Raw genomic sequence first — 16706 nt, 5'->3', positions numbered from 1 at the left:
AAAATTAATTATATTGTTTTAATATTCCAAAAAGGATGAATAAATGTCGAAAACAATAGCTCTTATGAAGGATACCGAGTTTAATTTTAAAGAAATGCGCATAAAACATGTTATTTCCACCTTATAAGACTATGGTAGATCACAGTAAATATTTTAGCATTCACCAATCATTTAATTTTTTTGCGCTTCCTGCTACTAAATACACGGTTACAATCTTTTTATCAGCATTATTTAGTAAGTAGATTAATGTTTATCAGTCAAAATTGATGTTTGTTATTCATGTGTTTGTATTGATTTTGAATAAGAGTGCCACTTTATGTGAAACAGTAGATATTTAATAAATACAATGAAAATATCGCATTTGTATGTCTACAGGGAAACTGTTAACACTATCTTTATAACATTAAGATCATTGTCAAGTTTAATTCATACAAAGGACTCAGAACGGACTGCGGCTAGCTGATTGAATTACTATTATAACTATCCAGTCGGATTATATAATTTAGACAGTTCAATGTTGACGCCAAATAGTTCTTCTTAAACATTACATTTATAAGTATAATATATTTCATTTTTAAAATTACAATCATTTTAAATATATATATCCAGTATTTATACAATGATATTGAAATGTCATAATTTATTTTCATACACTGTATACAGTAACCTTGCGATGAAAATGAAAGTTGTGCATTTCTTAATTTCTTGCAAATGATCTTCATTTGATCATAGGACAATTTTTATAACACCTGATTTGCCATCTGTTTAAGGACAAAGCATCTTTCTAGACACTCCTAACATCCCAGAGGATAATACTTCCGGGAACGAACCAGCCGATGTTACGGAATCCAAACTACGACAGCACCTACAAGAGAAGCTCAAGCTGGCGAAGGAGACGGCTGAGTCCATTCGCTTCGAGCGCATCCACCGTTCTCCAGGATATCCGGTACAAGGGCGAATTCGCAACGTCATAGCTAAATTCACGTTTTTTAAGGACAGGGAACTTGTACGTCGCGAGTGGAAGCAGTTGGCTGGCTCCGGTTGCCAAATGTATGAACAGTTTCCGCCGGAAGTGATGGACAAACGACGACGTTTAGTGCCCAAGATGAAGGACGCCAGGAAGGAGGGTAAGCGTGCGTGGATCATCTTTGACACCCTGTACGTGGACGGCAAGCCGGTGCGGACGTAGGGACACGACGGGGGTGAACTGTCAGTTCTCTCGTGGAACGTCCATGGTCTCACTAGGGACAAGAAGGAGAGCAGCGACTTTGTAAATATCTTAGATAAATATGACAGTTGTTTTTTTGTATGAATCATGGTGTGATTCTTCTAGCAATATTGAATTAAAGGGGTATAAATCGCATAATTTTTATGGTAAATTTCAGCATAGGAACGCTAAAAGAAATAGTGGGGGTATTGTTTTGTATTATAAAGATTGTTTAAGCGAGGGAATTGAAATTATTAGAAACCACTTTGACACAATTATATGGCTTAAGTTTGACCACAATTTTTTTAAAACAGTTGAGGATATATATTTATGTGGTGCATATATTTGGGGCGAAGATTCACCTATATATAACACTGTTAATGTTGATTTGTTTGATATTTTAGAACATGATTTGTCTTTATATGACAGTCTTGGTAGTGTATATGTATGTGGTGATTTTAATAGTAGAACGAGTAATAAAAAGGACTATGTAATACATGATAAATATAATTGTAATATTGACAGCCCTGATTATGACTTTGACTTTATCCCCGATAGGGCCTCTATCGACAAATCAAGTAATAGCCATTGGATAAAATTATTAGATATATGTAAAGGGTCAAGTATTCGTATTGTTAATGGTCGTATTGGTAACACTGATCAGTATACATTTTTGTCACATAACGGTTGTTCTATGATTGATTATTTATTGTCAAGCGAGCGTAATTTCTCACAGATTAAAGAATTTACTATTAAATCTTTCAATGAATGGAGTGACCACGCTCCGTTACATATTTCATTGCTATGCAATACTATTGAACCTAATACTACAAAGTACTCGGAGCTTAAATTTAAATGGGATGTCTCTTTTCGGGAGCAATTTCGCTCCAGGATTATTTCTAATTTACCTGTTTTCAATATTATTTTTCATAATGTTGATTGCTCAAACAGAGACGCAGTTAACAATATGTTACATTCATTCACAAACACTATTCAGAGTGTAGCTGAACCATTGTTTTCAAAAGAACGTTTTTATTCAGATCATGTATATTTTGAGAATTATACCCATAACAATAAGAATTGGTTCGATCATGATTGTACTGTAGCACGTGATTTGTATTTAGATGCTCTTAGAATTTTTAATACTGATAGGTCAGATGCAAATAGATTGTTATTATGTAATGCGAAAAAACAGTACAAGAATATAGTGCGTAAGAGAAAGAATATTGATTATAGAAAGAGAATGGAAGATATTGAAAATTTGAGAAAGAGTAAGCCTAGAGAATTCTGGAAATATTTTAAGTCTAAAACTACAAACAATTCAACTAAAATTCCACTCGATAATTTTCGAGAATATTTCGAGACGCAGAGGATTTTAATACTAATTATGATTTTAATGCACCAAATAATAGTTTTCCAGAACTTGACGAGGCAATATCTGTACAAGAAATTATAAATGCTACTAAGTCATTAAAACGTTGTAAAGCCTATGGTACTGATAATATGTTGAATGAATGATATTGAAACTATAGACATTTTAGCATCACATCTATGTGATTTGTTTAACAATATATTAAATTCGGGTTATTTTCCCGAACAATGGACTGAAGGGATTATAATCCCCTTACATAAAAAAGGATCATATTCTGATGTAAATAATTATAGGGGAATTACTTTAGTTAGTTGTTTATCAAAATTATTTACCACTGTTATAAATAAGCGTGTTGAAAAGTTTTGTGAACAACATGATATTATTTCGGATGCCCAATTCGGATTCAGAAAAAGGCGCTCTGCCACTGATGCTATATTGATATTGCTATCTCTTATTCAAAATTATTTGTTTGAAAACAAAAGGCTTTATGTTATATATGTTAATATGATGAAATGTTTTGATACTATTTATAGAAATGCCCTATGGATGAAAATGTATAAATGTGGAATAAAGGGAAAAATACTTAGAATAGTGCGTGATATGTATATGAAGGTTAAATCTTGTGTAAAATCGTTGTCTTCATATTCTGAATACTTTAGCTATGCTGTCGGGTTGCGTCAGGGTGAAGTTATGTCCCCTTTGTTATTTTCTTTATTTGTGGAAGATATTGAATTGTATGTACAAAATGATATTAATTCAGGATATCAAATAGATGATATTGTCATAATTATGCTATTATTTGCTGATGACATGGCCATTGTAGGAAAATCTCCTGAAGAAATTCAAACCCATTTGGACAATTTGTCAAATTACTGTAATACCTGGGGATTAAAGGTGAATATTGATAAGACGAAAATCATGGTGTTTCGTAAAAGAGGCGGATTATTTCCCAATGAAAGATGGACTTACAATGGCCATGATATACAAGTTGTTGATGATTTTAATTATTTGGGTGTTGTTTTTAATTATACTGGAAATTTTAACCTGAACCAAGAACATTTAAATAGCAAAGCACTTAAGGCAATGAACGTATTATTTTGTAAATGTCAAGATTATGACTTAAAACCCAAAATTATGTGTCAGTTATTTGACGCATTTGTTGGGTCTATTTTAAATTATTCGGCAGAGGTTTGGGGGTATACTAAATCAAAGGAATAAGAAAGAATTCATTTGAAATTTTGTAAAAGATTATTGAACGTAAAAACCAACACTTGCAATGCCACTGTTTACGGAGAGTTGGGTAGATATCCATTATATATTCATAGATATGTGCGTATATTGTCTTATTGGTTTAAGGTTGCTAACAGCGATAATATTATCATAAAATCTGTATACAAACAGGCTAAGAGTGATAGTGATAAAGGTTGCCGTAATTGGGTGTATAATGTTAAAAAGATATTGAATGATTATGGTTTTAGTTATGTGTCTGGTGATATTTACAATATTGATGTTAAATCATTCATAAAAAAATTCAAATGTAGAATTATCGATACTTTTAAACAAGATTGGTATAGTACTATAGAAAATAGCACGGTGTTAGATGTGTATAGACATTTTAAAACCTGTCTGGAATATGAACCTTATTTAGATATTTTACCAAAGAGCTTACGTTTTTTCTTTTGTAGAATACGGCTGTCCGTGCACCCACTCCATATTCAAACTGGTAGATACAATAGAAATAACGTTGTACGCAACCAAAGATATTGTTTGTGTTGTAACTCTAATGACATCGAAGATGAATATCATTTTATTTGTGTTTGTAAATCCTTTAGCAATTTAAGAAAGAAATATATCAACAATTGTTACTTTATAAGACCTTCTGTATTTAAATATATGCAGCTGTTGAAATCTAACAATAGAGCTGAACTGATTAACTTATGTCTGTTTGTTAAAAATGCTCTCAAAGAAAGATCCTCTTTGATTAATGTTAGAACATAATTCTATTTAATGTTCATCCTCTGATATATATATATATATTAGTTTATTTAATTTAATAACTTAGAAGTATTGAATACTTTTGTACATATATATTTGTACATATATACTAATTTGTTTGCATTATCTGTTACTTTACATACAGGTTGACATTATATGTTATATCATTATGTGTTGTTGACGATGTTCATTGTACAAGTCAAAATAAATTGTCTGTCTGTCTGTCTTTCTGTCTGTCTTAACACGCATGAAGAATTATTTTGCTTTATAAGGTTATCCTTAAATAGCATTAGTCATTGTATCATTCTCACCTATCTTGTCGTTATAATTGTCACTACGCTTAGCTTTGATATATAGCACTATTTGTTGGAGAACAATCGTATCTCCCTAATAGTCAACTTAACATTAACATTTCTAAAACATTGGTACAAAGATAAAAACAAATACATATATTAAATTTGAAACAAGTATTGACAAAGGTTCAAAGTTAGAAAATCTTGATGTAATAAAGCTATAAGAAGATATTTGAAATATTTGAAATTCAGTTTCTTACACCACTGGTTTGAACCTGCTTATTTAGTTTTACTGATTAATGAGAATTACTGATAAATGTATATAATGCATTGTACTTTGCTAATTGCCTTATGGTGTTATTTATTAGGTACGCTATTGTTTCAACGTTAGTAAGACTAATGAACTAATCTTCTAAAGCATGATGTTCTTATATTAGTAGACAATGAACATTTTAATACAAGATGACACTTATTCGCAATTTCTTGGGCAATATAGCCTACAAAGTCTTGTATCCACAGGTTCACCTAGATACCACCCAGCCTCTATTCTTTACATTATAATAGCAGTTCTTTATTGGGCCAATGAAAAACGTTTATTTTTGGTCAGGTCACTGTGCAGTTCAAGTAGCTTTCATACTTAAAGTCCCGCTGACACTGTATACGTTCTTAATTTCGGCATAGACGTATCATATGTTGACCAAATGTGTATATATTTGGTTCCGCACAAGATGTTGTACATTGGAGAGATCAACAGGTGATGTGTCATTGTAACTGTCTATTAGCCATATATATGTTATGATCTCTTTCAGCTCGTTTGACCAACTACTAGTACACCTGTTAAAGTCGGTTTCGATCCTTGAATACAAGTCTGTTCCAGAGGCGTAGTCTGTTGATCTATCGGCGGTAACGGCTTGGGATCCAACCAGCGTCCATAGTAAGCTCAGAAACTGGGGGGAATCGATGAACATCAAGGACGTATCTCATTGGACGATATTGGACATTGTCTATGGATTGAAACTGTTTAAATCTCATACTGAGCCAAAATAATTAATAACTGGTAAAACACATATATTGTTCAATTTTTAAAATGCTTTGAAACCAAAGTCTTTCAGGTAATGCTCTTGGCTGACAGGACCCCAAGAGCTCTACCGGTCCCTTTGGAAAGACCTTCACAGTCGCCTTTGTCATGGAAAACAACTCCGACGTATTTGTATTTGTCTTCAAGTTCACTATCGCCAATTCGAAGTGAAAACTGTGTTTGCTTTGTGTAGAAATTCCGGAAATGCATTCATTTTGACATCGACGTAAAAAGGCGCCAACGTTTACAACAACTATTAGGGACGTCAAGCATGTTTTGCAGCATATGCACTTGAAAAGCAATAATATATAATATAATGTGGAAAATACTGTTTAAGGCAATACTGTTAATCACATATTTTTAAAAAAGAAAGTGGTGGTATTGTTGTATTATAGATTATCGAGCTGTATCTTTAACTACTACATGTATTATATCTTTGTACGACTGTGAAGAGAGTTCTTTGAGCTTATGCTATGTCACCCTCGTTGACACGATGTTGCGCGAAACTGTGATGTTGTTGTGTGGGAGAAACCGGAGTACCTTGAGAAATCCACATGTCCGACACAACCCATACTCATAAAAAAATACAAACACAAAAATTATGCATTTTGTTCTAATGAAAGTCCATATTGGACAAATGTTAAACAATATAAATACAAAGACAAATAAACACTCGCTGGAGCAATTATAATTGAGTTCACTGTTGGCCAAACAAAATCCTTATTTATGTAAATTATTGCTTATTGGGCCGTAAGCAATATTCGAAATGTCAGGTTGACCGTTCTTCGCAGTTACTGACACTGAAACATGCACAGGCGCTTCTGAACGTCTATTGTGTAGGACAACATCGAACACGTCAAAAGTTGGCAAGTTTATTCTCATTTGAGGAAGCAGTCTAACAGTGGCGAATGGAATACAGCACATTTATAAAGGGATGCTAGAATTGGGTTGTAAGCTCTGCGTTTCGATCCCGGATGTTGAATTCGTCCCAAGTGGAGTTTTGCAAACTTATACTCTTGTGCCGCTAGCCAGTGAAATAAATAATCTGCAGAATTCCACGAGAAACAAACAAAGCATAGTTCAAAACACAATAATACTAGTCATTCTAATATAATATACATATCAGGTATACTTAACTGACGACACGTCAGTGTTGCATTAATGAACATCTTCTTGGAACACTTTGTTTAATGGCGTCATGTTGACATCGCGCAATGATACTTGTTATGACGTGACGTCAAAATATTGGAATACTGCCGTATCGCACTAGTTGGTATAGGGACAAATGTATTTGAAGTATGTACTGCTAGCAGATTTATGATGCATAAATTATTATCATAACTACTCTATACGTCCTTTGGTTGAACACATGTTCCTAGAAATTCATTTAAATCAACTATAGTCTTTCTGTATTCTTCAATGTTGTTGAGTTTATGACATATACTACATACCGCGTCTTGGTACATAAAGCGTCGTTCTTCTACAGAAAATCTGTCTTTCATCTTAAGGTATTCAATGTACCTTTCTTCATCCGCTGCGAGATTCACTATGAATTTTGCTAAGTCTCCCGGACTCGGGAAGTCTTTTGTGTTGAGAAATGACCCTTTTGGAAAGTATTTTTCATACTCGCCCATGCCGCGGACGATTGTTATAACGTCTCGTTTATAGTACATAAAGAACTTTTCTGTAATGTAACCAGGGCAAAATGAATTCTCAAACCCGAGATAGAATTTATAATGTTCATCAAGAATTGTCTCGAACTGTTCTTCACTTGGTTTAGACAATGCTCCTTTACATGACCCGAATATGTCAACGATAGACGCATTCCCGTTTCTTGAAAAACTATTTAACTTTCAACATATCTATCTCTTTTACTCACAGCACCACAATGGCTTACCGCCCAAGCGGCTAGTTTCGTCTTCTTTCTGAAAACTTCGCTATAGTTTCTCTGTAATGTCCTATCTCTTGTCTGCAATATACCATATGGATGGAAGATGTCTGAATCCGGTTTGTACGTCCAAGACCAGTTAAACACGTTCAACCATTCGGTGCGTTTATGATCTTGTTGCCATAAAATATTATAGGGAGACTCCAATGTGTAGAATATCCAAGCTTGGTTTGGATTTCTCTCATTTGAGGTTAGAGGGGGTCGACTCCCCATGCCTGTGTCGGCAACGGAAAATACCACCGCACTGCTTCCATTAAGGGTTGATCTGTCAGTAGTGACCTTACAGTTTGTATATGAACACCGGCGTTCGTCTGTTTCTTCAATCCAGTCGTTCATCCATCTCGGTGGGTTCCACCATAAAATATTATGCAGATTGAATGCTTCAGTATTAATATTAAGCTTTGGGTCAATATACGGAGATTTACTGTAATCGAATTTGCCTTTAATATGTTTGAGATTACCTTTCGTGATTGCGTCTATAGAATAAGTACCGTCAGCGGCTGGTGAATATGCCATTCCAGCCTCTCCGAGTACCGATGTAGCTTTAGGTGAATACGCTCGCATCCTTACACTTGCTTGGTTTGAATGAACTCCGGACCACTTGTTGGTGATCAAGAACACGTTGAACAGTATCGTGGAAAAGACTATCGCCAAAAACCACCTTCGCTTTGCCATCCTAAAAAGGAAGAGGTAAACATTTGGACTTCGATGTTGGGCTGCTGAGTTTGTCCCGGTAGTTTCCATTTCTTTAGATAACAACTATTTCAAGAAATCAATCACAGAATGAACTTATTTAAAATGGAATAATATGTGTAAGAACAAAGCAAAAAGCACGATTACTCTTTCCTTGATAGTTTGTTTAAACAATTTATTTACATAAACATACACGGACAATTTGGCAACTCGGTAATTATTTACTCATTGGAGTTTTCTGAAAGCGCATTGTTTATTTTGTGATCTGACATGCAATACATGACAATAAATCTACATGTATTTCTGTTTATCGCACCAGATGGTCGATGAAAGTGTATTAAACATTTAGTTCGTCTTCGCTATGAAAACGGTATCCTAATAAGAAGCAGCCTGGCGGTGTTCAGAATTAGACCATTTGCAAATTTAAATATCCGGGACAAACATTGAAAAGTAATGAATGGTTTAAAATATCTTTGAACAAATTGGATAGCTGTATTTTTCAATATATTATAAATTTAAATTCCCTATTGGTCTACGTTTGTTTGCCGTACTTCTTAGTTGAAACGTCAATATATGTATTGACCGTTCACCGTAAATTTAAAAAAAAAATTGTCGGATTACTTTATCACGTGCCTTCTTATTATATTCATACTTATATAACGGTGATGAAAGAAGTACGCGTTTTTGGTGTGTTTCTGCTTACATTACACAATATTATAAATAAATATTTTTTGTTGCGAACTTTAAGTTTAAATAATATGCACAAATAATCAAACTAATAAGAGCTTTTCTTACAGATGACAACGCAAGTCTGTTAACCAAAGAACATAATTATTTTAAAATCGTTTATGTCAAGATAACTTTCCTTTGCAGATGATATTTTTAGTTTTTAAAATACGTATTTAGTGATCGGAACTGTTTCAATCAGAGTTCAACAAATATTTATGACAACAATCTTTAACGCCATCGTGCTGTTATAAAGGAGGACACACCCTTGTGAGATTTTTTTGAGAATGGAAAACCAACAAACAACAACAACACAATAAAACATGCGGTAAAGTAAACAAATCCAAAACATATTCAATGTTGCACATTTTCGACCTTATTCACAATAGAGAAAGCAAAATGTAAAAACAAGACATGTTGAAATGACAAAATGTAACTATAACTATTCATATTGCTTCATTTTCTAACTCATACATATTTCAGCGGTATGGGCAAAATCATGTTCATTTGAATTTGTATGCTTTTTGGTGAAATTGACGCCTAGCTGTGCTAGGCTTGAACATTTCGTTTCCATTAACAGATTCAAATCAACAATAAACTTTACTTAATTGAAAAATCAATTCGACCAAAGTGCTCTTTCGTGTTAAATGTTTTGATAGAATATAGTTGAGTGCCAAAGATAACGTACAAGCTTAAGATAAACAAAAACAAATGTAATGATCAAATGTTGTAGTATGTTGAACTATGAATGTTGTTGATGTTTGTTCGATTTCGCAGACAGAACTAAATATTAAACTACACTTTCCACTTATAAATACAGGCATAACTGAAGGTACAGGTATGCTAATTAAATAAAAAAACATACTGTTCATAAGTCTAGCCCTGCGATCCAAGGGTAAAAGTCGCTCAGGTGAGCTGTTTTGTTTTGCAACCGAATTACATTGCAGCGTTTTTGGTTCAAGCGGCAAACCAAATCTTAACGATTGAGTTAGCATCAACGGAACCCAGGGTTGTCCTTCAAGTAGTAAATGATTGACCCTGCCTAGTTAGTCTAAACTAAATTTATGGCAGTCCTCACACTAAAAGTAAGCTATTACTGAACTAAGTCCTCACAGAAGAAAAAGATTGACCTTCCACAGTTAGCCTTAACATAACTCAGGGCAGACCTCCCAGTAGTAAATGATTGACCTTTCACAGTTAGCCTTAACTGAACTCAGGGCAGACCTCCCAGTAGTAAGTGATTGACCTTCCACAGTAAGCCTTAACTGACCTCAGGGCATACTTCCCAGTAGTAAGTGATTGACCTTCCGCAGTAAGCCTTAACTGACCTCAGGGCAGACCTTCCAGCAGTAAATGATTGACCTTCCACAGTAAGCCTTAACTGAACTCAGGGCATACCTCCCAGTAGTAAGTGATTGACAGTCCATAGTAAGTCTTAACTGACCTCAGGGCAGACCTCCTAGTAGTAAATGATTGACCTTCCACGGTAAGCCTTAACATAACTCAGGGCAGACCTCCCAGTAGTAAATGATTGACCTTCCACAGTTAGCCTTAACTGAACTCAGGGCAGACCTCCCAGTAGTAAGTGATTGACCTTCCACAGTAAGCCTTAACTGACCTCAGGGCATACTTCCCAGTAGTAAGTGATTGACCTTCCGCAGTAAGCCTTAACTGACCTCAGGGCAGACCTTCCAGCAGTAAATGATTGACCTTCCACAGTAAGCCTTAACTGAACTCAGGGCATACCTCCCAGTAGTAAGTGATTGACAGTCCATAGTAAGTCTTAACTGACCTCAGGGCAGACCTCCCAGTAGTAAATGATTGACCTTCCACGGTAAGCCTTAACTGAACTCAGGGCATACCTCCCAGTAGTAAATGATTGACCTTCCACGGTAAGCCTTAACTGAACTCAGGGCATACCTCCCAGAAGTAAGTGATTGACCTTCCATAGTTGGCCTTAACTGAACTCAGGGCAGTCCTCCCTGAAGTAAGTGATTTACCTTTCACAGTAAGCCTTAACTGAACTGAGGGCAGTCCTCCCAGTAGTAAATGATTGACCTTCCACAGTTAGCCTTAACTGAACTCAGGGCATACTTCCCAGTAGCAATTGATTGACCTTCCAGAGTTACCCTTAACTGAACTTAGGGCAGTACTCTCTTAAACATCATATAAAGATCTCGGGTATGTAACATGCGTTTTTTAGTAAATGCCAACGGTCGTCTGTAAACGAAGGAACTCAAATCAAAAGGTTAGGTATAATTGTAACGTTGTGGTAATAACTTAAACAAATATAACTTACATTTTCCCTTTGTTGTCATGTAGACGGCAAACTTTATTCCACTTACAAAGCTTTAAAACGTTCTATACGGTTGATTTTCTATTTTTTCAAACACACACATTTACGTGTATCTTTTATTTGTATTATGATAAAATACGAGATTAAAGAACATGTAAACAGAAATACTCAATATAAACTCCTGATATGAATCGATGTTAAGGGAACAGGTTGTAGTAAGGGCGCTTATTCAATTCGATTTATAAAAGGTGTTATAAACTTTTAACCAATACAACTAATGTCGGATATGGTCAAAACAAATCCATATTAATCATTTGCATAGCGCGGCGGTTAGAGAGTTTAGGGAATTTATAGCTTCATCCCGCGTGCCGATTGAAGAGAACTTTAAAATTCTACGTGGGGGAATGAACCCTCATCCTACAAAGCCAAAGAGAATCATGTATAAGAAGTGAAGAGAGAGAGGGGTCAGCCCCGTTTTAATGGGGATTGGGGACTGACTGAGCTTTGTGCGCGTCATCTAGTTCGGTTGCAATTAATCGACCCTCAGGGGTGGTACAGAGCCTCGACGTTGACCGTCCTTTCTGACTATGACGAGAAATAATTCCCATCTTAAATCCTATACATCGATAAAAGAGTGTAATAATAACAATCCTAGCAGGTTACTGAAAGCCTTTGCTTAGTGTGTTATGCAACTTGTGATTTTTTGTGAAACCAGTCTCCAGACGCCGTAATACAGAAACATCTTATCTTAATCTTGAAGTGAAACTTTCCCCTAAATTTCCCCTGTTAATAATTCAAAATTTTACAAACTCTAAAACATCATATGGAGAAATACCAATAGTTTAAGAATTTCATGAAGTAGAGGATATAAACAGTAATTCATCCAATATTCTACATTGAGTAGGCAATAAAATAACATTTTATTGTTTGTGGTATGCAATACTTTAATATATAAAATAGAACAAAGATAATAAATTATATTTTTGGTCAACATGGTGTCAAGTAAAAAATGATTTATAAAACATAAGGGGCGTTCCACTGATCGCAAGGTAGTATTCCAAAAAGGGGATATTCAGAAAAAACAAACCAAAGAATCTCGAAAATAATCATATAAGTAATAGATAAAAATAATGATTTCAGTGTAAGATAAGAGAGTATAATTGTTGATTTTAGTGTTAGATCGTATCTTAATTCACGAGGAGTATAGAAAAACATATTTTATTTTTGTTTATTTTTCTAAATACCCAATTTTTGAAAGTGAGATAGGAGTGTTTTCTAGGCTGCACATGTGAGACGCCCCTCACGCAAAGTTTTGATCGTTGATGACGTAGCTGTCATTTCTATTTCCGGCTTGTAGAGAAAAAATCTCGTAGAGTTGTTTTATTGTGTATTGTTTATTCGTGTTTCAGTGCAGACATTCATCGATGAACTTTAATCAATGCATCTTTGTTCAAGATTAGAATAGTTAGTGCACGAAATTACTTTGGAACAGGGCATGAATACATAACCACACGTTTCGCCATTTAGTGAATGGAAATTGGAAATGTCGAACGTTAGATGAAACAAATGTGAATTACTATTCAATTTAAAACATTTTTAGAGTTAATTTCATTATACATGGGTATTCAAACACCCCTCACTGTCAGGGATATAAGTCTGATTTGTTTGAAGACGGGTCATTTTCAGAAAAAAAGAGTGAAAACTACGCTTGGTTGTTGACTAATTGCAAGAAGCCAAATAACTCGAGTGTTGTGTAAAGCTTTTTCAACGAAATCGACCAATGTACAAACATAAATCTTCGACAAACTCAACATTATTTGACAATGTGTCAGACATGACTTTGTCGACAAGGGCTAGCAATAGTTCGGTAGCAGTATTATCCGCATGTGCCGACAGCTTTTACTTATTCGCAGCAGTCCATACATTTTCCTGTACACCTTAATTACAAATAACAAGAAGCTAGTGATACTCATTATCAACTCTTCCTATAACTACAACTATTATTAGACATCATTTACAATATGAACATATTTCAAGTGGAATAATAAGTGGCAAGACAAAGTTAAAGATCAAATATCCCTTTGCTTTATAGCTTGTTCAAACTATTATTTTACGTAAAAACGAGTTGTCTTAACTCGCTTTGTTTCCTTTGTAGTCAGATATGCTGTACTGTACAACTTCCCATTCAGGACATACGCAAGTCAAACAATCTGTATTATTGATTGTATGTGTTACTACCACGAGGCAATCAGCAAAACTGGAGTTGAGATAACAAGCCCGGGTGTTATTTCAAACGGAACAACTCGGACATTTTCCATAGGAAACAACTTCTTGTCAGAGACCACTTAGTCAAATGATCAACTTGCATATATTATAACACTGTTTTCTAGTGCTTCACGAACCTCAACACCATATATGGGGAGAAAGCTCAACTTTGTACTAAACTTTGTAAGAAAACATATAACGTTTCTCCTAAGTAAAATGAAATTGGTTGAAACTGTGTATTCTGTAAAATGACAATATCCGGTGAACGAGGACAAATAATACTTCAAAATGTAACAATAAAATTGGATCAAGGAGAACCAGCATGTTCAGTCTGTTTGTAAAACCACAAACTACTCAGATTCAGAACTTATAAATATGGAAAGTAGCCAAAAGTCTGAGGTGCTTTAAACATGCTTGGGTTCACTATCATGTGCCAATTAAAAGAAATAAGGTACCAATAAGTAGTAACCTCTGAATTGGTGTAATTTTCCCTTCTTTAGTTGTAAAGAATTATGTCTATGTATACCGTCCATATATGTATCTTTGGTTGATTTCGATGAAAAATGGCCGAGGTGTTCCGATTTCTGTTGTTTGTGATACACGTTCTTCTATGCTGTTTAACAATTCCGGTGAAGTTTGTTTAGAATCTAATGCATATGGAAAAGTCATAACGTTACAGGTGAGCCACAAAGCATTACCATGAAATCATTGTCGCGCTTCACTTACTACTTTATATCGGATACTGTTATGAAACTAGCTAATTGTATTAATAATCTATCAAGTGAATTGCATTACCTGTTCGTAGGCAATGACAGGCACTTATCGGTAATAGTTTCGAGCCACTCAAATGTTTTGGATTACTGTATGCACCAACCTTCCCGACGATTTCTTCGATTACTACTAAACGTTCGACAAAAAAATTATATGTTTGATCCCAAATATCTCAACAATTGGGAAATTAAAGATGAATCTGAACGGTAGGCTTTTCGGCTTGTCTTTTCTCAACACAGCCATGGGTTTAGATTGTCCGTAGACTAATTAACCTTTTGCACTTGACAAGGCCATTAATGGGGCCATCAAACCATAGCGTTCTAGTCATCGTTCTGTGACGTTTGAGGAAACGTTGGTAATCGTCCTTGTTGGCTGGAATAGCGCCAGAAGAGCGTTCTGGGAACGCTGGTGAACGTTGGTAATCGACCGTGGTCGCTGGAATAGCGCCAGAAGAGCGTTCTGGGAACGCTGGTAATCGTCGTTAATCGTCGGTGATCGGCGGAGAATGAGGATCCGAAAATAAAGTTTTGAACATGCACAAACGTTCTCATTGATAGAAACGTTTTTTAACGTTTTAAACTATTGAATTATTAAAGACGTCAAGCATGTTTTGCAACATATGTTCTTTGAAACAATTATATATACATTGTGGAAAATCCTGTTTAAGGACTACTGTGAAGAAATTTATGCAAAGTCACTCTCGTTGACACGATGGTGCGCGAAACTGTGTTCTTATTTTGTGGAAGAAACCGGATTACCCTCAGAAAACCCACATGTCCGACTTGGCGATCACAAACCATACTTATTAAAAGATTAAAAACACAATAATTATACATTTTGTTACGATGAAAGTCCATATTGAACAATTGCAAATTAATATGAATACAAATATTTATGCGAAAAACTACAGAGACAAGCTCAGTAGCAAAAGGTTTAAACCTTTTATTGTATGAGGCAGACTGTGTGTGGTGTTTTTGGTTTCTAAGAATGACTGCATCGTATCTTTGAAAAGTATTTGCATTAGGTGCTCTGAATTGTTCCCCTCCGTTTCCAGATAGAGTTGGGATCCCTAATCATAGAAGTACTTGGGGTTTACCTTTTCGTTTTTTATTATTATTTGTTTTATTGATAAGTTTCCTCAAGTTAATGCATACTTTGATAAGATTTACCTTTTGCGTTTTATCTTTATTAAGGATTTTTGGGATAAGAGTGAGGTTTGTGCACATAAACTGGTTTAACCCCTCAGTAAATTTACATTTTACTGACCGTTCCAAGGCGGTACCTAACAATTATTGATAAACATACCAATTACTTTTTATATATATAAAGTATTTATGCACTGTGCTGTTTGTAGAGTTTTGTGCTGTTCTATGTTTCTTGTTTGTGATTTTGTGTTCTATGTCTTTGGCGTTTGCCCATTACCACTAAACCGGGTTTATGTTTAAACTTTTTTGCTATTGAGCATGTTTCTGTAGCTTTTTGAATAATATTAAACATAAACCCGGTTCAATAGCACTGGGTAAACGCCAAAGACGTAGAGCATAAAAACAAAAAATCACAAACAGGAAACATCCAAAGACAAACAAACACTCGCTGGAGCATTTATAAATAACAAAGGTACACCTTGTAAGAGATAGTACATACCACTGAGGGTCATAATGCATTGTAATTAGACAAAAACAATTGGGCTCTTATTTACTGTATTGCGAACTGAAGGAAGCAAGGTTAATCAACCGAAGGACGAGAATACAAAGTATGACCGAATATAAGGCATAAGGGTACTTGGTAGAGTAAAACTTTTATGATTTTAAATCATCATGGAACAATAAGTCGATGATGAGAATGATAGATGACATAAATGCGGTCGTGGTAAGGAACTTATAGTGTTTTTAAGCTAAGCAAAGGTACGTCACTAAAGTCTAAAAAAGATGGATACATTTTATATCCGTCATACATCTGTGATGACAAAACCTTAATATTCCTTCCGTAAATATAAAAATCAGTTCACTGTTGGTCAATCAAATCCTCATTTATGTGCAATATTGCTTATATGGTTATCTGA

At 34.9% G+C, this 16706-nt stretch overlaps 1 protein-coding gene across 1 annotated transcript; it reads right to left on the bottom strand.

Annotated features, from left to right (window-relative positions):
- Window positions 1–6625: 6625 nt before the first annotated feature.
- Window positions 6626–11686, bottom strand: LOC128235221 (4-galactosyl-N-acetylglucosaminide 3-alpha-L-fucosyltransferase FUT6-like). The gene is made up of 3 exons (XM_052950001.1): window positions 11612–11686; window positions 7818–8569; window positions 6626–7785 (listed from the first exon to the last, which is right to left on the bottom strand). Coding segments are annotated over exons 1-3 (1248 nt in total). The 5' UTR covers window positions 11614–11686; the 3' UTR covers window positions 6626–7291.
- Between the last annotated feature and the right edge of the window lie 5020 nt (window positions 11687–16706).

The sequence above is a fragment of the Mya arenaria genome, chromosome 1 (assembly GCF_026914265.1).
Source record: "Mya arenaria isolate MELC-2E11 chromosome 1, ASM2691426v1".
Lineage (NCBI taxonomy): Eukaryota > Metazoa > Mollusca > Bivalvia > Myida > Myidae > Mya > Mya arenaria.
The sequence above is the reverse complement of the archived record's forward strand: the minus strand, read 5'-3'. Positions and strand labels throughout refer to the sequence as shown.

Coding starts and splice junctions, on each gene's coding strand:
- LOC128235221 (XM_052950001.1), bottom strand. Junction 7,786..7,817: donor CCATTGTGGTGCTGTGAGTA/AAAGAGATAGAT, acceptor AGTTAAATAGTT/TTTCAAGAAACGGGAATGCG.